We start from the raw sequence: 23,002 nt of genomic DNA, 5'->3' as shown, positions 1-23,002 counted from the left end.
TGTACTAGTGTCAGTGTGTGTGTCAGTGTGTGTACTAGTGTCAGTGTGTGTGTCAGTGTGTGTACTAGTGTCAGTGTGTGTGTCAGTGTGTGTGTACTAGTGTCAGTGTGTGTGTCAGTGTGTGTGTACTAGTGTCAGTGTGTGTACTAGTGTCAGTGTGTGTGTCAGTGTGTGTGTACTAGTGTCAGTGTGTGTACTAGTGTCAGTGTGTGCGTCAGTGTGTGTGTACTAGTGTCAGTGTGTGTGTCAGTGTGTGTGTACTAGTGTCAGTGTGTGTCAGTGTGTGTACTAGTGTCAGTGTGTGTCAGTGTGTGTGTCAGTGTGTGTGTACTAGTGTCAGTGTGTGTACTAGTGTCAGTGTGTGTGTCAGTGTGTGTGTACTAGTGTCAGTGTGTGTGTCAGTGTGTGTACTAGTGTCAGTGTGTGTGTCAGTGTGTGTGTGTACTAGTGTCAGTGTGTGTGTCGGTGTGTGTACTAGTGTCAGTGTGTGTGTCAGTGTGTGTACTAGTGTCAGTGTGTGTGTCAGTGTGTGTGTGTACTAGTGTCAGTGTGTGTACTAGTGTCAGTGTGTGTACTAGTGTCAGTGTGTGTGTCAGTGTGTGTACTAGTGTCAGTGTGTGTGTACTAGTGTCAGTGTGTGTACTAGTGTCAGTGTGTGTGTACTAGTGTCAGTGTGTGTGTCAGTGTTTGTACTAGTGTCGGTGTGTGTGTCAGTGTGTGTGTACTAGTATCGGTGTGTACTAGTGTCAGTGTGTGTGTCAGTGTGTGTGTACTAGTGTTGGTATGTGTACTAGTGTCAGTGTGTGTGTCAGTGTGTGTACTAGTGTCGGTGTGTGTGTACTAGTGTCAGTGTGTGTGTCAGTGTGTGTACTAGTGTCAGTGTGTGTGCCAGTGTGTGTGTACTAGTGTCAGTGTGTGTGTCAGTGTGTGTACTAGTGTCAGTGTGTGTACTAGTGTCAGTGTGTGTGTCAGGGTGTGTACTCGTGTCAGTGTGTGTGTCAGGGTGTGTGTACTAGTGTCAGTGTGTGTGTCAGTGTGTGTTCTAGTGTCAGTGTGTGTGTCAGTGTGTGTACTAGTGTCAGTGTGTGTGTACTAGTGTCAGTGTGTGTGTCAGTGTGTGTACTAGTGTCAGTGTGTGTGTCAGTGTGTGTACTAGTGTCAGTGTGTGTACTAGTGTCAGTGTGTGTGTCAGTGTGTGTGTACTAGTGTCAGTGTGTGTGTCAGTGTGTGTGTACTAGTGTCAGTGTGTGTACTAGTGTCAGTGTGTGTGTCAGTGTGTGTGTACTAGTGTCAGTGTGTGTACTAGTGTCAGTGTGTGCGTCAGTGTGTGTGTACTAGTGTCAGTGTGTGTGTCAGTGTGTGTGTACTAGTGTCAGTGTGTGTCAGTGTGTGTACTAGTGTCAGTGTGTGTGTCAGTGTGTGTGTCAGTGTGTGTGTACTAGTGTCAGTGTGTGTACTAGTGTCAGTGTGTGTGTCAGTGTGTGTGTACTAGTGTCAGTGTGTGTGTCAGTGTGTGTGTACTAGTGTCAGTGTGTGTGTCAGTGTGTGTACTAGTGTCAGTGTGTGTGTCAGTGTGTGTACTAGTGTCAGTGTGTGTGTCAGTGTGTGTGTACTAGTGTCAGTGTGTGTGTCAGTGTTTGTACTAGTGTCGGTGTGTGTGTCAGTGTGTGTGTACTAGTATCGGTGTGTACTAGTGTCAGTGTGTGTGTCAGTGTGTGTGTACTAGTGTTGGTATGTGTACTAGTGTCAGTGTGTGTGTCAGTGTGTGTACTAGTGTCGGTGTGTGTGTACTAGTGTCAGTGTGTGTGTCAGTGTGTGTACTAGTGTCAGTGTGTGTGCCAGTGTGTGTGTACTAGTGTCAGTGTGTGTGTCAGTGTGTGTACTAGTGTCAGTGTGTGTACTAGTGTCAGTGTGTGTGTCAGGGTGTGTACTCGTGTCAGTGTGTGTGTCAGGGTGTGTGTACTAGTGTCAGTGTGTGTGTCAGTGTGTGTTCTAGTGTCAGTGTGTGTGTCAGTGTGTGTACTAGTGTCAGTGTGTGTGTACTAGTGTCAGTGTGTGTGTCAGTGTGTGTACTAGTGTCAGTGTGTGTGTCAGTGTGTGTACTAGTGTCAGTGTGTGTACTAGTGTCAGTGTGTGTGTCAGTGTGTGTGTACTAGTGTCAGTGTGTGTGTCAGTGTGTGTGTACTAGTGTCAGTGTGTGTACTAGTGTCAGTGTGTGTGTCAGTGTGTGTGTACTAGTGTCAGTGTGTGTACTAGTGTCAGTGTGTGCGTCAGTGTGTGTGTACTAGTGTCAGTGTGTGTGTCAGTGTGTGTGTACTAGTGTCAGTGTGTGTCAGTGTGTGTACTAGTGTCAGTGTGTGTGTCAGTGTGTGTGTCAGTGTGTGTGTACTAGTGTCAGTGTGTGTACTAGTGTCAGTGTGTGTGTCAGTGTGTGTACTAGTGTCAGTGTGTGTGTCAGTGTGTGTGTACTAGTGTCAGTGTGTGTACTAGTGTCAGTGTGTGTGTCAGTGTGTGTACTAGTGTCAGTGTGTGTGTCAGTGTGTGTACTAGTGTCAGTGTGTGTGTCAGTGTGTGTGTACTAGTGTCAGTGTGTGTTAGGGAGGTGCATCTGGAGTTTTGTGTACCTGCAGCTCCCTCTGGTGTCAGAAAAAGGAAGGTTTCAAAAAGCTGGTTATGTTGAAATCAGGATTGTGTGATATCAGAAACAGGCACGAGGTGAGTTTGTGCTGAAATTTCCCTGTTCCCTGTTGGAATAAAGATTTCAACCCGTCATTTCTGTGCTTTCTCACTTTCACCACATCAATGTCCCTCGTGCAATGATACTGGTACAATCAGGAAAAGCTGGTTAGCCACGGGAGAACATTATTGGGGACATTACAGGGGACACTCTTTGACCTTATTAAGTTACATTGCTACTTGTAATTGATTTATGTGTCTGTATTCCTAGCTCGCTTTGCTCCTTTACTCTATTTATTTTCTGACCTTCCAAAGAATAAGTGGCCTCCTTATTCCCCCGACCGATAGGTACCAGCTCACACTTTGTTATATTGAGCTTCGTTTGACAATGATTCACTCACTTTGCAAGCCTGTTTATGTCTTCCTGTATTTCGCTGACATCCTCCACGTTATTAGCTCTCCATCCCACCAATTTAGTGTCATCTGCAAATTCCAAACTCCTACCTTCAGTTCCTGAGTCCAAATCATTGCTCTGGGCCCGTTGTAGATTAATTGATGGAGATTGATTGCTTTTATTAGTCAACAACTCCCATTACCAGTGTATCATAGGAGGGTAGAGGGTGAACTATTACATAGTCTTACAGAGTATTTACAGCACAGAACCAGGCCATTCGGCCCAACTGGTCCGTGCCGGTGTGTATGCTCCACACGAGCCTCCTCCCACCCGACTCCATCTCAGCCGTGATGGACCATGAGGTCGATGATCAGCCATGATCTTATTGAATGGCGGAGCAGGCTCGAAACATCGAAAAATAGGAGCTCAATATAACAAAGTGTGAGGTGGTACCTATCGGTAGGAGGAATAAGGAGGCCACTTGTTCTTTGGAAGGTAAGAAAAAAATAGAGTAGAGGAGCAAAGCGAGATAGGAACACAGACACACAAATCAATTACAAGTAGCAATGTAACTTAATAAGGTCAAAGAGTGTCCCCTGCAATGTCCCCAATGATGTTCTCCCGTGGCTAACCAGCTTTTCCTGATTGTACCAGTATCATTGCACGAGGGACATTGATGTGGTGAAAGTGAGAAAGCACAGAAATGACGGGTTGAAATCTTTATTCCAACAGGGAACAGGGAAATTTCAGCAGAAACTCACCTCGTGCCTGTTTCTGATATCACACAATCCTGATTTCAACATAACCAGCTTTTTGAAACATTCCTTTTTCTGCCACCAGAGGGAGCTGCAGGTACACAAAACACCAGATGCACCTCCCTAACACACACTGACACTAGTACACACTGACACTGGTACACACACACTGACACACACACTGACACTAGTACACACTCTGACACTAGTACACACACACTGACACTAGTACACACACACACTGACACGAGTACACACACTGACACTAGTACACACACTGACACTAGTACAAACACTGACACACACACTGACACTAGTACACACACACTGACACACACCTCCCCAACACACACTGACACTAGTACACACACCGACACACACACTGACACTAGTACACACACACTGACACACACACTGACACTAGTACACACACTGACACACACACACTGACACTAGTACACACACCGACACACACACACTGACACTAGTACACACACACACTGACACACACACTGACACTAGTACACACACTGACACACACACTGACACTAGTACACACACCGACACACACACTGACACTAGTACACACACACACTGACACTAGTACACACACACTGACACACACACTGACACTAGTACACACACTGACACACACACTGACACTAGTACACACACTGACACACACACTGACACTAGTACACACACTGACACACACACTGACACTAGTACTGTAGTGTCCGTGTGTTGATAGAGACACTGAAGACAGGAGTTAGTTCATAGGTGTTTACTAAGCAAAGTCTGGAGGGGTACTAACGGTTATAACACAATATACAGGCTTATATAGCCCGAGTGGCCATTACCGGCATTACAGCACATATGGGGCTCTTAAAGGCACATACACTACAATTCCTCCCCTTTTAGCTAACCAGTACATCATATTTTAAGTAATTATTAGTTACATGTTATAAGAAAAATAATATACACATTGCTGTAGTTAATTAATTATAAGTCAGTCTCTCTGGAGGCTTCCTGACTCGGTCCGGATAATGCCTCGGTGGTGTAGTAGTTTCTGGTGGTGTAGCAGGTTCTTTTGGCAAGGCTGATTCGGCTTGAATGCCAGTGTCGGGTTCATCGGGTTCCAGTATCACCGGATCGGAGGTAGATATGGGTATCTCTACTTCCTCGTTCGGCGTATAGAGTTGTGGTGTAGGTTATCCCTTTTCGGATGACTCTATGATTTGGTCAGCATGGTGCCTTATTATGCTTTCTCCGATGTCCACGGTGTACATCAGTGGTCCTAGTCGTGTGCAGATAGTTCCAGGCTGCCATTTCTCGGTACGGTAGTCCCGGGCCAAAACTTGTTGACCTATCTGGAAGGTTCTAGTTGGCCTTTCATTCATACCTTGAAACTGCCGGTTCTCCACGTCCCTTCTGATGTTGGGCTTGACCAAATCCAGCCGGCATCTTAGGTTTCTATTGAAGAACATCATGGCGGGAGTTTGGTTGGTAACCATATGTGTTGCATTCCTGTATGCGAACAAGAAGTTATCCACCTTGTGCTGAAGTTTTATGTCTTCATTACCCATGGCCTTTATGGCCTTCTTGAAGGTCTGGACAAACCTTTCAGCCAATCCATTGGTGGCGGGATGGTATGGGGCGGACGTGTAGTGCTTAACACCATTGTTTTTTAAGAACTTCCTGAATTCTTCGGACACAAATTGCGGTCCATTATCAGAACAGATCTGTCCAGGCAGCCCATTCCTGGCAAATATGGTCCTTAATACTGTGATGGTTTTTTCCGTGGTGGTGGAGGACATCTTTATTACCTCCGGCCACTTGGAGTGTGCATCAACCGCGATTAAGAACATTGAGTCCATAAATGGACCAGCAAAGTCGATGTGTACCCTTTGCCAGGGAGATGAGGGCCACTCCCATGGATGTAGAGGGGCTTGTGGTGGAGCGTTTTGGACCTTCTGGCATCCTAGGCAGCTCTTGGTCATTTCTTCGATGTCTCCATCGATACCTGGCCACCATACAAACGCCCTGGCTAGGTTCTTCATTTTCACTCCACCCAGATGCCCCTCATGAAGCTCCTTTAGCACTTTATCCTGGAGTTTGGGTGGAATCACCACTCTGGATCCACACATCAAGGTTCCTCGGCACACTGACAGCTGTTCTCTTCTTTGCGAGAATGCTGGCAACAGTGGTTCGCCATGTGCTGGCCATCCCTTCACTGTTAAATCGTAGACCCGTGAGAGAGTCGGGTCATTTCTCGTTTCCCTTTCAATGGCAGAATTTGTTACTGGTAGACATTCCACTATGGTAGAGTGGAACATCTCCACTGGGTCTACTGTAGGTGCCTCTTCTACCGTTGGCAACGGTAGGCGCGATAACCCGTCAGCATTCCCATGCTGTTTTGATCCTTTGTATTCTATGTTGTATTGGTGTGCCCCTAGAAAAAGGGGCCACCTCTGTAGCCTTTGCGCTGTCATAATGGGAACACCCTTTTTAGGGTTGAATATGGAGATGAGGGGTTGATGGTCAGTCAACAAGGTAAATTTTTGTCCGTGTAGGTAATGGTTGAATTTCTTCACTCCCCATACCAGGCTGAGTGCTTCCCTGTCGATTTGGGCATAGTTACGCTCAGCTGAGTTCAATGAGCGTGAACGCAAAAGCTATCGGCCGTTCCGAGCCATCAGGGAATTTATGCGATAATACTGCTCCTATGCCATAAGGGGATGCATCGCACGCCAGTCTGATTGGCAGTGATGGGTTGTAATGAGCCAAAACTTCTTTGGACGTGATTAAGTCTTTGCATTTATGGAAGGCACGTTTGCAGTCTTCGTTCCATTTCCAAATTACTCCTGTTTGTAGCAGTTCATTAAGAGGGTGTAGAAGAGTTGATAAGTTCGGTAAAAATTTATGATAGTAATTTATTAATCCCAGGAACGACCTTAATTGTGAAGCATTTTCAGGTGCTGGGGCTTTTATGACCGCTTCAATTTTTTCAGGTGACTTATGCAACCCTTCCTTATTTATTATGTGGCCACAATATGATATTTGATTTTGGAAAAATTCGCACTTGGGGCGATTTGCTCGTAGGCCCCGTTCTCTCAGCCTAGTGAGCACCTGCTCTAAATTGGCAAGGTGCTCGTTGTCGTTTTCTCCTGTTACAAGGATGTCGTCTAGGTAACATTGAGTCCCCGGAATCCCTTGGAGGACTTGCTCCATAGCTCTTTGCCAGATAGCTAGAGTGGATGCTACTCCGAAAACCAGTCGATTGTACTGGTACAGACCTTTGTGTGTATTTATCGTGAGATATTTTTTAGAGGCCTCTTCAACCTCCATCTGTAGATATGCCTGTGCCAAGTTAATTTTGGTGAAACGTTTCCCTCCGGATAGTGAGGCGAAAATATCTTCTATCCTCGGAAGAGGATACTGTACCGTGTGAAGGACCGGGTTTACAGTCACCTTGAAGTCTCCACAGATACGAATTTTTCTCTGTTCTTCAGATTTATCATTCTTCAATGCTTTCTTCATGACTGGGACGATGGGTGTTGCCCACTCGCTCCAATCTATTTTAGATAATACGCCTGCCTTTTCCAAATTCTCCAGCTCTGCCTCGACTGCTGGACGAATTGCGTATGGCACCAGTCTTGCCTTAAAAAACTTGGGAATTGCTGCATCTTCCACTTTTATTGAGGCGGTGATGCCTTTCAAGGTTCCTAGTTTCTCTTGAAACACTTCCTTGGCGTTGGCCAAGATGTCTTTTAATCGTTCAGGTGTGACGTCATCATCATTTTTTTCCTTACTGGTCACCCTCAGTGCCTGAATGGAGTGCTAGTCTAAACGTATTTTCCTGATCCATTCACGTCCCAACAGCGGTGGACCACCATCTTGTAGAACGTATAAATACAACTTCAGTATTTCTTTGCCGTTGTATACAACAGGCACCCTTATTTTTCCTTTGGGGTATACTTTCTGCCCCGTATATGTTTTCAAGATAATGGATGTGTCTTTTAAAGGTATATGCGGAAATAGCCGCTCGTAATCCTGTCGATTTATGACGGTCAGAGCTGATCCTGTATCTAGCTCCATTTTAACTGGGGACCCTGCTATTGTGAGGGTAACCCAAATGGTCTGGTAATCTTCTTTGGCAATTACATTATGTAATTTGAGAGAGCTTAGTCTCTTGTTCCCGGAGTCGCTATCGCTCTTCTGGTCTTCGGAGCTACTGTCCGTCATCATTTGTACCTTTCTGTGCTTTTCCTTATTGATTCTTTTCCTGTTAGTGGATTTTTTGTTTCCAGATCGGCACACACGTGTAATGTGTCCCATCTTTCCGCATTGCCTGCATGCTTTGTCCTTGAACCAGCAGTCCCTCTGGTCATGGGTGGATCTGCCGCAGCGATAACATCTCTCGAAACCCCGTGTCATTTCATGGGTGCCGAAGTCCTGTGGCCTTTGCTGTATCTCTGCAGCTCCTCTTGCACTGAAAGCCTTGTCCAGTGTTAAATCTTTCTCAGAAAATAGCCTTTTTTGTGTTCCTACACTTAGGAGACCGCAGACGAATTTGTCTCGCAGAGAATCTGCCAGTCCTGCCTCGAATTGGCAGTGTAGGGTATCAACAATCTCCTTAAAATTCTTGTCCATCGGTTCGGCTGGAGTGATTAAGTTTCGTAACAGTTTGTATGTCTTTGCGCCCATTAGATCCAGAAGTACTGATGCTTTTTTCTCATCTTCTATTCCATTTGCGGTGCAATATACCTCCACTCTTTCCACATATGTGGTCCAATCCTCTATCTCGTTATCAAAAGCATCAATATTGCCAGAATTAGGCATCTTAGAAAAGATATGGCGCTTCCCGCGCTTTTCTTTCTTTTCTGCAGAAAAGATATGGCGCTTCCCGCGCTTTCCCGCCGCTGCTGCCGATGACAACGCTGTTTCCCGCGGTTTCCGTTCTCTTTTTATTTATTTATTTATTTACAGTTGGAAACTCGTTCCCGCCGGACTCTCTCTGTAGGTCTGAACACCGACCTGCTTGCAGCCGCGGCCGTCTCCCGAGTCCTCCCTCCCCGTCTGTTACTGCTTGCCTCCGCTTTCGCTGCTTGGCCCAGCTGTAGAGCCAGCCGCTGGAGCCCCAGCCTGACGCCCAGGAAGGATCACCGCAGTACCTGCCACCAGCTTGGCCAGCTGGTGAAACCACAGCTTCTTTCACTTCTTGATTCTTCTGGACGTCAGAGGAATCGATGTCCTTGAGGTGCTGCTGAATTGTAGGTAAGTCCGTTTCCACTTCGTCGCCACTGTAGTGTCCGTGTGTTGATAGAGACACTGAAGACAGGAGTTGGTTCATAGGTGTTTACTAAGCAAAGTCTGGAGGGGTATTAATGGATATAACACAATATACAGGCTTATATAGCCCGAGTGGCCATTACCGGCATTACAGCACATATGGGGCTCTTAAAGGCACATACACTACAAGTACACACACTGACACACACACTGACACTAGTACACACACACTGACACACACACTGACACTAGTACACACACTGACACACACACCGACACTATTACAAACACTGACACACACACTGACACTAGTACACACACTGACACACACAATGACACTAGTATACACACTGACACTAGTACACACACTGACACACACACTGACACTAGTACACACACTGACACTAGTACACACACTGACACACACACTGACACTAGTACACACTGACACACAGCCTTCGAGCCTGCTCCGCCATTCAATATGATCATGGCTGATCCTCTATCTCAATACCATATTCCCGCTCTCTCCCCATACCCCTTGAGGCCTTTTGTGTCTAGAAATCTATCTATCTCCTTCTTAAATATATTCAGTGACTTAGCCTCCACTTGGCTCGAGGGGTGGTATGGCCTACTCCTGCTCTTATTTCTTATGTTCTTATATCCTTCGATTCTTTTCTCCCTCATGTGTTATTCCAGCCTCCCCTTAAATGTATCTATGCTGGTCACCTCAACCACTCCCTGTGGCGGCGAGTTCCACATTCTCACCACTCTCTGGGTAAAGAAGTTTCTCCTGAATTCCTGATTGGATTTATTAGTGACTATCTTATATTTATGGGCCCTAGTTCTGATCTCACCCACAAGTGGAAACATCTTCTCTACGTCGACCCTATCGAACCCTTCCATGATCTGAAAGGCCTCGACCAGGTCACCCCCTCAGCCTTCTCTTTTCCAGAGAAAGGAGCCCCAGCCTGTCCAGTCTTTCCTGATAGGCCCCTGATAGCTCAGTGAGTTTTCATTCAGCGATCCCTGTGTATATGCTAAACAACAGTTCGTAATAAAAAAAATTCTTATTAAATGCAAAAATATTATTGAAATATTTGAGAATATTCGCAGCTTTCCCACCTCTTCCCCCTGCCCAACATCATCATAAAACCATTCCTAACATCATTATGGTGAGTCTTGCGGTGCTCAGCAGGTGAATTTGCCGCCTTCCACAGACACTGCCAGCAAAACTCACCCCAGCCTATAAGGATGTACCAGTAGAAGTATCTGCGCTCGGGGAAGAAGGTCTCAACAAGCAGGGTGAAGAGGTAGAGTCCTTCAATGAATAGCCAGAAGTAGTTGGACATCACGCAGTAATGGAAGAAGACCATCATGGCTTTGCATTGGACCTGGAAGGAATCAGAGACTCTTTTATTATTGGGGACATGATCTCATCTCAGGCAGTCCCAGCAAACACTCATACCATAGGGGCTGGGACAGTCCCTTCCTACTGAGCTTTGCATGAAGCTAGTTTCGGAGAGGGAGGGGGCACATGGTACCAGACTTGACTGTCAGCTCTTCTGGCCAGCCCCTGGACAGGGAAGGGTCCAGAAACCAAAACCCAACACCCTGATGGACAGGAAACTAGAGAACAGACACCCACTCGCACCGAGTCCCGTTCACCCATCACCCCTGTGCTCGCTGACCTACATTGGCTCCTGGTCTGGCAATACATCGAACTTAAAATTCTCATCCTTGTTTTCAAATCACACTATGACCTCTCCCCTCTCCCTATCTCTGTAACCTCCTCCAGCCCTACAACCCTCCGAGATCTCTGTAACCTCCTCCAGCCCTACAACCCTCCAAGATCTCTGTAACCTCCTCCAGCCCCACATCCCTCCGAGATCTCTGTAACCTCCTCCAGCCCCACAACCCTCCGAGATCTCTGTAACCTCCTCCAGCCCCACATCCCTCCGAGATCTCTGTAACCTCCTCCAGCCCTACAACCCCCCGAGATCTCTGTAACCTCCTCCAGCCCTACAACCCTCCGAGATCTCTGTAACCTCCTCCAGCCCCACATCCCTCCGAGATCTCTGTAACCTCCTCCAGCCCTACAACCCTCCGAGATCTCTGTACTCCTCCAACTCTGGCCTCTTGCACATCCCCGATTTTAATCGCCCACCACTGACGGCAGAGCCTTCAGCCTGGGTCCTAAGCTCTGGAATTCCCTCCCTAAGCTTCTCCGCCTCTCCACCTCTCCCTTCCCCTTTGAAGCGCTCCTTAAAACCTTTGACCACCGCTTTGACCAAGCATTTGGTCACCTGTCCTAACATCTCCTTATTTTGTTTGGTAACGCTCCTGTGAAGCGCCTTGGGACGTTCTAATATGTTAAAGGCGCTACATAAATGCAAGTAGTTGTTGTTGAGAGGTCAGTAAGTCAGGTCCAGCGAGCTCAGCCACGTTTTTAAAAGACAGAGAAAGCCGTGAGAGCTTTTGCTGAGACCCGGGGTCTGGAAACAATGGAGGAATTGTAGCCTAATCGATGGAGATTGATTGCTGTGATTGGTCAACAGTTCCACCATGGTTGCATCGTGCGACTCCCTGGATGGTAAAAGGTGAACCAGGTGTTACCTTGGTCTTCTTTCAACTGGCAGTTCCAATGTTCCTGGGAAGTAATTTCTTTAAGTTCTGTCAGATGAGCCACTGATGCGTCATTATGCAAAAATAAGCTGCATTGATTGAACGAAGTGAGTCCGATTAGAACTGTTGTTCTGCGTGCTCACCTTAGTGTGTAATGAAGCACCTTATTAATTTATATTAGGCCTCCTCTCAGCCCACCTTCGAAATGATTGGAGAGACACCAGGCCACGTGCAACAGACACGAATATTCGGTCCGGGTCACTCGGCGGGGTGCAAAGTGCAAATGCTACACCCCCGGGTTATACGATCCTCTGAGGAGGTATAAAGCAGTGTCCACTCCCGTAAAAAGAAGATGCTCCGCCTTCTTGGGGGGGGGGGCGGGGGGGGTGGTGGTGACTGCTGCCCTTATACCCGAGAAGGTATTTACAGCGCTCCTGAATTGGTAATGCGGAGGTCTATCCACCCAGTTATGACAAGAGTCCGCCCATCCAGTACACCAGTATATCCAGTGAGGTACGGTAGCACAGTGGTTATGTCACTGGACTAATAATCCAGAAGGCCTAGACTAACAATCTCAGAGACATGAGTTCATATCCCACCACGGCAGCTGGTGGAACTTAAATTCAGTCAATTAAATAAATCTGGAATAAAAAAACTAGTATCAGTAATGGTTACCATGAAACTATTGAATCGTCCTAAAAACCCAACTGGTTCACTTATGCCCTTTAGGGAAGGAAATCTGCCACCCTTACCCGGTCTGGCCTATATGTGACTCCAGACCCTCAGCAACGTGGTTGACTTTTAACTGCCCTCTGCGGTTGAAGAAGGCGGCTCACCACCACCTACTCTTGGGCAATAAATGCTGGTGATGCCCACATCCCATGAATGAGTTAAAAAACAAAATCCAGTCAATCTGCTCGGTCTAACTCAGGCCGACCTACCTTGGCTAACACAGATTTACTTTCTTCAGAATCACCTGGGTTTATCCGCTCATTATAACTGACATCTTGCTCATCCCGTGTAACCCTAACCCTCCCAGTACAAGCGGGGTCTCCCTGCCGAGTGTAACTCGGGTCTACTCTCGCCCTGAGAAAGGACCAGTCTCAATCCTCGACCGTGGGTTGTGGCGTTCGCCGGTTCGGCCAAGCGCTGGCCGTTACTTTCTGACCGTTTAACTTACGGTCAGAAAAACTGTGCGCGGCGCCCATTCCGAATTTCCAATTTGCTCTGTTGGCGGGCCGAACCTCCTCGCCAGGAGATCGGAGGCAGAAAGTTACCCTTTTCATCAGGGACGGATGGGTGGTGGAGCGGGAGGGGAGCACGTGGTGGAATAACATTAGGAACAGGAGGAGGCCATTCAGCCCCTCGAGCCTGTTCCACCATTCAGTTAAATCACGGCTGATCTGTATCTTAACTCCATCTACCCGCCTTGGTTCTGTAACCCTTAGTACCCTTACCTAACAAGAATCTATCAATCTCAGTTTTGAAATTTTCAATTGACCCCCTCCCTCAGCCTCAACAGCTTTTTGGGGGGGGAGAGTTCCAGATTTCCACCACCCTTTGTGTGAGGAAGTGCTTCCTGACATCACCCCTGAACGGCCTGGCTCTAATTTTAAGGTTCTGCCCCCTTGTTCTGGACTGCCTTCACCAGAGGGAATAGTTTCTCCCTATCGACCCGATCAAATCCTTTAATCATCTTAAACAACTTAATTGGATCACCCGTTAATCTTCTCTACTTGAGGGAATACAAGCCCAGTCTAAGCGACCGGTCCTTATAATTTAACCCACTTAGCCCCGGTATTAGTCTGGTGAATCTGCAGCCACTCTGGGGACGATATAGCTTTCCTTGTTCTTATATGGACTCTGAATGGAGCTCATTTAGTGAGCCAGATTTTTAAAAAAAAAACATTTTTGAAATGTGGTCGTCACTGGCAAGGCCGGCATTTATTGCCCACCGCTAGTTGCCCCTTGAGAAGGTGGTGGTGAGCCGCCTTCTTGAGCCGCTGCAGTCCGTGTGGTGAAGGTACTCCCACAGTGCTGTTAGGGAGGGAGTTCCAGGATTTTGACCCAGCGACGATGAAGGATCGGTGACTTACTTATATTACATTTAGCTCAACTCCTCAACTTGTAATCGTTGAGGCCCTTCGCCACCCCCCCTCCCCAACGCTTAATTCATCAGAAACAAGTCCCCCATTTTCAGGCCCAAACCGGAACCTGGTCTTACTTACGGTAGTGATGGAACAGTGAGTGACCTCATCCTCAGAGTAGAGAATGGCATCTTTGATGAAGACCGATATCGCCCGCAGGATAAAGGAGACGAATAAGTTCATGTGAATGTAATTCCGAGTGCAGTGCAGCTTTCTGAAAGACAAGAGAGTTTAATGAGACAGGAAACAGGAGCGACGGAAGACCTTTTCAATCTCCTAATGGAGAGGAAGCCTCCAGTGCCACACGCAGAATGGAGATAGATCCTCTCCCATCGTGACGTATGTGTGGCGTTCATTGCTGCGTGTTGGATAGGGAGAGGAGGAATGTAGGAAAGAGGGGCAGGAGGGAGCAAAGGGAATTACGAGTGTCCTAAGGAGGTTCTTGAAGGCAGGGGAGGAAGTGACAAGGCAAGGGATGCTGCAGGAGGGAGTCCAGAAGGTGAGGCGAGGGCCTTAGTGGTTGAAGGCTACCAGTGATAGTGGAGGGGAGCAAATTGGGGAATGAGGATTAACCCGGAATCAGGGGTGTTAATGGTGTACAAAGGCACAGCGGGCTTGCTAACATTGTCGGGGCTAGCATTATGACATCAGGGCTCCGAGGAACTCTCCGAGGTAGGAAGAGCAAGGCCAGGAAGAGATGAGGGCCAGAGCAGCTATAGCCCAGGAGACTCCCGGGCTTGATCCTGGGTCAGTTCTGGGCTCGCTGATCCGAGCGGAGAGGCTATCGGGAGTGCAACAACGGGCCTTAGCAACCGTGGATCCGGATCGATCTGGCGAGGGCTGCTGGGAAAAGCGATGCCGCGTGTGGTGGAATAGTCGACCGACTCTAACTCTGGAGGACCGGCGGGTAACTGCACCTCCGCAGCATTCAGCAGAGGAGCTAGGAAGAGGAAATTATGGGCAGTTTTAAAAAAATAACACGCTTCTAATGAAACCGATCTTTCCGATGCAAATTGTGAGAGGCTATGGTCACAGCAGGACCTGAGTGAAGTTATACTGGATCTCAGCTGTTGGACCACAAGGATCATCAGTTTTGAAACACAAGGGCCCCGCGGGATTATCGAACCCACACCCGGCGCAGTCGACTCTTAACTGCTCCCTGAAGTGGCCTAGCAAAGCCACGCAGTCGTAGGACGACACCAGAACTGAGAGGTTAGAACTATCGGGACAGACTGAACAGGCGGGGGCTCTTTTCTCTAGAAAAGAGAAGGCTGAGGGGGGTGAGCTGACCGAGGTCTTTAAAACTATGAAGGGGTTCGATAGGGTCGACGTAGAGATGTTTCCACTTGTGGGGGAGACTCGGGGCTATAAATATCAAATAAGTCTCTAATAAATCCAATAGGGAATTTAGGAGAAACCTCTTTACCCAGAGAGTGGTGAGAATGTGGAACTTGCTCCCACAGGGAGTGGCTGAGGCGAATAGTATAGATGCATTTAATGGGTAGCTAGGTAAACACATGAGGGAGAAAGGAATAGAAGGGATATGCTGATAGGCTGAGATGAAGAGGAGGCTGGTGTGCAGCATAAACGCCGGCATGGACTAGTTGGGCCGAATGGCCTGGTTCTGTGCTGTAAGTTCGATGTAAAGCAACGCGAATGGCGAATTAAAGGAAGAAAATAAACAATCGCAAAGTCGGTGAACACATTCCACGGTGTGGTGCTGAGGCAAAAAGACCGGGAGAGTTGCCAGTTCGGTGCTGAGTGAGCTGACCTCCGCTGTGGTGGCACTGGGCGTGCTTTAACTGGACGTGCTCTCCCCTTGGTGAGGAAGATGGGGGTGCAGTGGGGAAAGAGTTAACCTGACATCGCTGGCAGTTTCACTGAATAGTGTAAGGAAGGACAGGGACTGCCATGAAAGACCACATCCATAAAGATGCGGTCAAAGATAGCTGACCTCTGGAGAGATATAAAACAATTAAATGGAGACTGGATGTCCATCATTTCAACTGCCCGCAAGAACTTTATTACCTAGGTTACATTCCAAGGTATCTTTTAATTAGCATTCAGCAGTTTGAGTGATTGATTGAAGAGGCAGCTTATACATGTTTATATTAAGATTCGTAACCAATCCGTGAAGGTGCATGTGGGCCAAGATCCAATCAGGTGGCAGGACTGAATTTAACATGAGGTGGCCGGAATGAATTTAGCATGAGGTGGCCATGCTTATTGTAATGTATAAAAATGTAGTGTTTTCTGTACCAATTAGGTAAGGTCTGGCTAAGACAGAGCAAACTGTTTCCCCACCGGTGCAATAAAGACGACTTGACTATCGATCTAAAACCTTGTGTCGAGCCAGTCTAAAATACTCCAACAGGGTTAAAAAAAACATATTATTAGCCAAGGTTCACGTTCTGGATCGCCAGCCAGAGGAGACAGTGCGAACGCTGAGCTCGGGCAGGGTTCAAACAGGGCGGTGATTGCTGCCCACAGCCAAACGGCCTGCCAACACCTGGTCGAAGAAAGGACGGCTCGTGCGAGAGCGCCGGGGGGTGGGGGGGGGGAAGGAATGTGGGCACGGTCGTGGACGCTAACTGGCTTTGGAACGACAGCGTGGGGCGGCATCGCGCCTTTGACGCCAAAAGGGGCAGAAGGAGATCGCAGCTCCGTCCGAGCCCGTCCCCAGCACCGCGCCGGTCTCTTCAAAAAGGGGCAGGAGGACATCGCAGCTCCGTCCGAGCCCATCCCCAGCAGCGCGCCGGTCTCTTCAAAAAGGGGCAGAAGGAGATCGCAGCTCCGTCCGAGCCCGTCCCCAGCAGCGCGCCGGTCTCTTCAAAAAGGGGCAGAAGGAGATCACAGCTCCGTCCGAGCCCGTCCCCAGCACCGAGCCGGTCTCTTCAAAAAGGGGCAGAAGGAGATCGCAGCTCCGTCCGAGCCCGTCCCCAGCAGCGCGCCGGTCTCTTCAAAAAGAGGCAGGAGGAGATCGCAGCTCCGTCCGAGCCCGTCCCCAGCACCGCGCCGGTCTCTTCAAAAAGGGGCAGGAGGAGATCGCAGCTCCGTCCGAGCCCGTCCCCAGCACCGCGCCGGTCTCTTCAAAAAGAGGCAGGAGGAGATCGCAGCTCCGTCTGAGCCTGTCCCCAGCACCGAGCCGGTCTCTTCAAAAAGGGGCAGGAAAGCAGCGAGAACAGTGGGCTGGGGGGACGAGGCAGAAATTGCTGCTCTGTGTATCGATGTAATTTTTTAAAAAAATGATCGGTATATCCTCGCCTCTTATAGAATAAACAGAAGCGTCAAAAGAAAATGAAAAAAACCCTATAATTTAATGCTCGCAGACGGGTTCGGGAGACTTCGCTTTTGTTTACCTTCACAAGATCAAATCCATCATTAATCCATGTCGGTTTATACACGGCCAACTGAGCTGCTAAAACACACCAGCAGAGGGCGACCCTGCCCTGTACCCAAAGCCAAGCCTTTATCACTCATTACGATAGCAAAATTCTAATGGCCCCGAGTTTCCAAACTCCACGGTGCGGACGAGGTGTGTACGCGCCCATCCGGGCCGCGCGAGTGCCGGGTTTAGGCACGTGAAGCGCGTGCGCTGAAACCCGGCACTTGCGATCTGTCAAGAGTCCTCTCGACAGATCATCCGCCTGGCCCGGGGAAAGGGCCTCCGCGGGTGGAGGGTTCCGCTATTTGCCCAACCTCCGGCCGCTGAGAGGCCGTGGAATTCGTACGGCTGGTAAAAGGCCTGCGTGAGGCCTGCTTTTAGAGTCATAGAGTTATACAGCACTGAAAGAGGCCCTTCGGCCCATCGTGTCCGCGCCGGCCATCAAGCCCTGTCTATTCTAATCCCATTTTCCAGCACTTGGTCCGTAGCCTTGTATGCTATGGCGTTTCAAGTGCTCATCTAAATGCTTCTTGAATGTTGTGAGGGTTCCTGCCTCTACCACCCTTTCAGGCAGTGAGTTCCAGATTCCAACCACCCTCTGGGTGAAAAAGTTTTTCCTCAAATCCCCTCTAAACCTCCTGCCCCTTACCTTGAAACTATGCCTCCTGGTTATTGACCCCTCTACTAAGGGGAAAAGTTCCTTTCTATCTACCTTATCTATGCCCCTCATAATTTTGTACACCTCAATCAGGTCCCCCCTCAGCCTTCTCCGCTCTAAGGAAAACAACCCCAGCCTGTCCAATCTCTCTTCATAGCTGAAGTGCTCCAGCCCAGGTAACATCCTGGTGAATCTCCTCTGCACCCTCTCCAATGCAATCACATCCTTCTTATAGTGTGGCGACCAGAACTGCACACAGTATTCCAGCTGTGGCCTAACTAGCGTTTTATACAGCTCCATCATAACCTCCCTGCTCTTATATTCTATGCCTCGGCTAATGAAGGCAAGTATCCCATATGCCTTTTTAACCACCTTATCTACCTGTCCTGCTGCCTTCAGGGATCTATGTACATGCACACCAAGGTCAGCATAAGAGTTTTAAAAAATACAAAAATAAGATTTTATCACTCCCTTGTAAATTAAAATCCCTGTCCAATAAGGTTATATTAAGCCCCGTTAAAACATATTTTAAAAAATTTCAAAAAATTAAATTTTTGTTTAACATATTTAATTAAATGCCATTTTAATTAATTTTTTATATGTAATGGTTTTGCTTTAACTATTTCAGTGTGTTGGTGCATTTTTGCAGTCATCCCCATTCATACTTTCGACAGTTCTGTGCGGACGGATCTGTCAAAAGTTTGACGGGCGATTCCCTTCTTCCATTGGTTGGGCCGGACCACGTGATCCCAGGGGCGCTTGCGAACCGCCTGCGCCCCTGGGATACCTGGGCCTCTGCGCATTCCCAACAGGAGAGGCCCAGGATCGCAAGCCTCGGGAGCTACGGAACCGGCAGGTAGGTTGGTGGAATGTTTTCTGATCGGATGCATCCGCCCGCAGGAAGCCTCCGATCAGCAAATTCAGGGCCGGTGATTCGCTTTGTAAATTAAATTAGATTTGTCCAAATCTCATTGATTCTCAACAGTATCTTTCAAAAGGGAATTGGATAAATACTTGAAGGGGAAACATTTGGCAGGGGTATGGGGAAAGAGCAGGGGAGAGCGGGACTAATTGGAGAGTACAGGCACGATGGGCCGAATGGCCTCCTCCAGTGCTATTCGATTCTATGATTCGAAGCATCATTCTTGACCATCTGATATTACAAACTTCCTGGAGTGTCAGCTGTAGCTCAGTGGGTAGCACTTTGATCCCTGAGTCAGAAGGTTGTGGGGTCCAGTCAGAAGGTTGTGGGGTTCAGTCAGCAGGTTGTGGGGTCCAGTCAGCAGGTTGTGGGGTTCAGTCAGCAGGTTGTGGGGTTCAGTCAGCAGGTTGTGGGGTTCAGTCAGCAGGTTGTGGGGTCCAGTCAGCAGGTTGTGGGGTTCAGTCAGAAGGTTGTGGGGTCCAGTCAGCAGGTTGTGGGGTCCAGTCAGAAGGTTGTGGGGTCCAGTCAGCAGGTTGTGGGGTTCAGTCAGCAGGTTGTGGGGTTCAGTCAGCAGGTTGTGGGGTCCATTCAGCAGGTTGTGGGGTTCAGTCAGCAGGTTGTGGGGTTCAGTCAGCAGGTTGTGGGGTTCAGTCAGCAGGTTGTGGGGTCCAGTCAGCAGGTTGTGGGGTCCAGTCAGCAGGTTGTGGGGTTCAGTCAGCAGGTTGTGGGGTTCAGTCAGCAGGTTGTGGGGTCCAGTCAGCAGGTTGTGGGGTTCAGTCAGCAGGTTGTGGGGTTCAGTCAGGTTGTGGGGTCCAGTCAGCAGGTTGTGGGTCCAGTCAGCAGGTTGTGGGGTTCAGTCAGCAGGTTGTGGGGTTCAGTCAGGTTGTGGGGTCCAGTCAGCAGGTTGTGGGGTCCAGTCAGCAGGTTGTGGGGTTCAGTCAGCAGGTTGTGGGGTCCAGTCAGAAGGTTGTGGGGTTCAGCCAGCAGGTCGTGGGGTCCAGTCAGCAGGTTGTGGGGTTCAGTCAGCAGGTTGTGGGGTCCAGTCAGCAGGTTGTGGGGTTCAGTCAGCAGGTTGTGGGGTCCAGTCAGCAGGTCGTGGGGTCCAGTCAGCAGGTTGTGGGGTCCAGTCAGAAGGTTGTGGGGTTCAGTCAGCAGGTTGTGGGGTTCAGTCAGCAGGTTGTGGGGTTCAGTCAGCAGGTTGTGGGGTCCAGTCAGAAGGTTGTGGGGTTCAGTCAGCAGGTCGTGGGGTTCAGTCAGCAGGTTGTGGGGTCCAGTCAGCAGGTTGTGGGGTCCAGTCAGCAGGTTGTGGGTCCAGTCAGCAGGTTGTGGGGTCCAGTCAGCAGGTCGTGGGGTCCAGTCAGCAGGTCGTGGGGTTCAGTCAGCAGGTTGTGGGTCCAGTCAGCAGGTTGTGGGGTTCAGTCAGAAGGTTGTGGGGTTCAGTCAGAAGGTTGTGGGGTTCAGTCAGCAGGTTGTGGGTCCAGTCAGCAGGTTGTGGGGTCCAGTCAGAAGGTTGTGGGGTTCAGTCAGAAGGTTGTGGGGTTCAGTCAGCAGGTTGTGGGGTTCAGTCAGCAGGTTGTGGGGTCCAGTCAGCAGGTCGTGGGGTCCAGTCAGCAGGTCGTGGGGTTCAGTCAGCAGGTTGTGGGGTTCAGTCAGCAGGTTGTGGGGTCCAGTCAGCAGGTCGTGGGGTCCAGTCAGCAGGTCGTGGGGTTCAGTCAGCAGGTTGTGGGGTCCAGTCAGCAGGTTGTGGGGTTCAGTCAGCAGGTTGTGGGGTTCAGTCAGAAGGTTGTGGGGTTCAGTCAGCAGGTTGTGGGGTCCAGTCAGCAGGTTGTGGGGTTCAGTCAGCAGGTTGTGGGGTCCAGTCAGAAGGTTGTGGGGTTCAGTCAGCAGGTCGTGGGGTCCAGTCAGCAGGTCGTGGGGTCCAGTCAGCAGGTCGTGGGGTTCAGTCAGCAGGTTGTGGGTCCAGTCAGCAGGTTGTGGGGTTCAGTCAGCAGGTTGTGGGGTCCAAGTCAGAAGGTTGTGGGGTTCAGTCAGCAGGTTGTGGGGTCCAGTCAGAAGGTTGTGGGGTTCAGTCAGAAGGTTGTGGGGTTCAGTCAGCAGGTTGTGGGGTCCAGTCAGCAGGTCGTGGGGTCCAGTCAGCAGGTCGTGGGGTTCAGTCAGCAGGTTGTGGGGTTCAGTCAGCAGGTTGTGGGGTTCAGTCAGCAGGTCGTGGGGTCCAGTCAGCAGGTTGTGGGGTCCAGTCAGCAGGTTGTGGGGTCCAGTCAGCAGGTTGTGGGGATCAGTCAGCAGGTTGTGGGGTCCAGTCAGCAGGTTGTGGGGTCCAGTCAGAAGGTTGTGGGTTCCAGTCAGCAGGTTGTGGGGTCCAGTCAGCAGGTTGTGGGGTTCAGTCAGCAGGTTGTGGGGTTCAGTCAGCAGGTTGTGAGGTTCAGTCAGCAGGTTGTGGGGTCCAGTCAGCAGGTTGTGGGGTCCAGTCAGCAGGTTGTGGGGTCCAGTCAGCAGGTCGTGGGGTCCAGTCAGCAGGTTGTGGGGTCCAGTCAGCAGGTTGTGGGGTCCAGTCAGCAGGTTGTGGGGATCAGTCAGCAGGTTGTGGGGTCCAGTCAGCAGGTTGTGGGGTCCAGTCAGAAGGTTGTGGGTTCCAGTCAGCAGGTTGTGGGGTCCAGTCAGCAGGTTGTGGGGTTCAGTCAGCAGGTTGTGGGGTTCAGTCAGCAGGTTGTGAGGTTCAGTCAGCAGGTTGTGGGGTCCAGTCAGCAGGTTGTGGGGTCCAGTCCCACTCCAAACCCTGTGCAGTCACAGAATCACAGAGTCACAGAATCCCCACAGTGCAGATAGAGGCCATTTCGGCCCATCGAGCCTGCACCGACACATATCCCACCCTACCCCTGTAACCCCACGTATTTAATCCCCTAACACTAAGGGTCAATTTATCATAGCCAAATCAACCTAACCTGCACATCTTTGGACTGTGGGAGGAAACCGGAGCACCCGGAGGAAACCCACGCAGACACAGGGAGAATGTGCAAACTCCACACAGACAGTCACCCGAGGCTGGATTTGAACCTGGGTCCCTGGCGCTGTGAGGCAAAAGTGCTAACCACTATGCCACCGTGCGGGAGCGCTGCACTGTTGGAGGTTAGAATCATAGAAACATAGAAAAATAGGAGCAGGTGTCGGCCATTCGGCCCTTCGAGCCTGCCCCGCCATTCAATATGATCGTGGCTGATCTTCTATCTTTGGTTTTGTCTTTCGGATGAGACGTTAAACCGAGGTCCCGCCTGGAGGTGGTTGAGGAGCTGCTGCTTTACGGAGATGGAGCCACTGCGGAACAGGGGAAAGGTAGCTGAGATAAACACTTGTCCCTTCCTGGAAACCCAACGGACGATTTTCTTTATGTGGGGAAGGGTTGTAGGGGTGGGGTGGGGGGTGCGAGGGTAGTGATGCCCTTCAGGATTGCCCTGGAGTCTCCAGGAAGTAAAGATTAATCTCCTGGACACTGCTGTGAGCAACTCCAGGAGATAAAATTATAGGGGCGTTAAAAAAATAGTTGTGCATTTTTCTTCTGACATTTCTGTTTACTAGTTATAAAAATGTTGGAGATGGGTGGAGGCTGTTTGACTGACAGTCAAGAATCATCCAATCAGTTAGTGAAGTGTCTGCTCGCTTTCCGATTGGCCGCGGGGGTGGGGAAGGCGGGGCTCCGCCAGGATTGGCGCTTTATGCGACCAATGATGGGAGTGTTGGGGGGAGCGGAGCAGTGGGAGGTCATGTCATCAAACCTCCAGGAGTACGTTCGCCCGCAGTTGGCAACCCTAGAGGGGGAAGGGGTCAATCATTGCTGTAAAGGCTTACCTAAACCGACAGAGTATAATCATAGCGATTGCCAGGGATACCAGGGAGGTGCTATAACCAACTGTGTAGAGAGCCTTCACGGACACATAGTACAGATCCTGCAAAAGAGAAAAGGGGAAAGACCATGTCAAAACAGCTGAGCTATAGTTAAGATGGTAGGTCTTGTCTGGATGAGCGCAGCTCCAATAACACTCAAGAAGCTCGACACCATCCAGGACAAAGCAGCCCGCTTGATTGGCACCCCATCCACCACCTTGAACATTCACTCCCTCCACCACCGGCGCACCGTGGCTGAAATAACAACAACT

The 23,002-nt window shown here is 49.5% G+C and overlaps 1 protein-coding gene across 1 annotated transcript in view; it reads right to left on the bottom strand.

The window, feature by feature from the left end:
• The window catches only part of adcyap1r1a (adenylate cyclase activating polypeptide 1a (pituitary) receptor type I), a 368,079-nt gene that overhangs the window by 126,662 nt on the left and 218,415 nt on the right, over positions 1-23,002 (bottom strand). Inside the window, exons 6-8 of the mRNA XM_085987415.1 lie at positions 22,695-22,792; positions 13,968-14,100; positions 10,355-10,508 (exon numbers count right to left, since the gene is read on the bottom strand). Coding sequence (XP_085843541.1) covers positions 10,355-10,508; positions 13,968-14,100; positions 22,695-22,792 — 385 coding nt within the window. The remainder of the gene's footprint in view (positions 1-10,354; positions 10,509-13,967; positions 14,101-22,694; positions 22,793-23,002) is intronic.

This window comes from Somniosus microcephalus, chromosome 5 (genome assembly GCF_052327205.1).
Source record: "Somniosus microcephalus isolate GS21.2 chromosome 5, FLI_Smic_1.0, whole genome shotgun sequence".
Lineage (NCBI taxonomy): Eukaryota > Metazoa > Chordata > Chondrichthyes > Squaliformes > Somniosidae > Somniosus > Somniosus microcephalus.
Note: the sequence above shows the minus strand (reverse complement) of the source record. Positions and strands in the feature narration are given on the sequence as shown.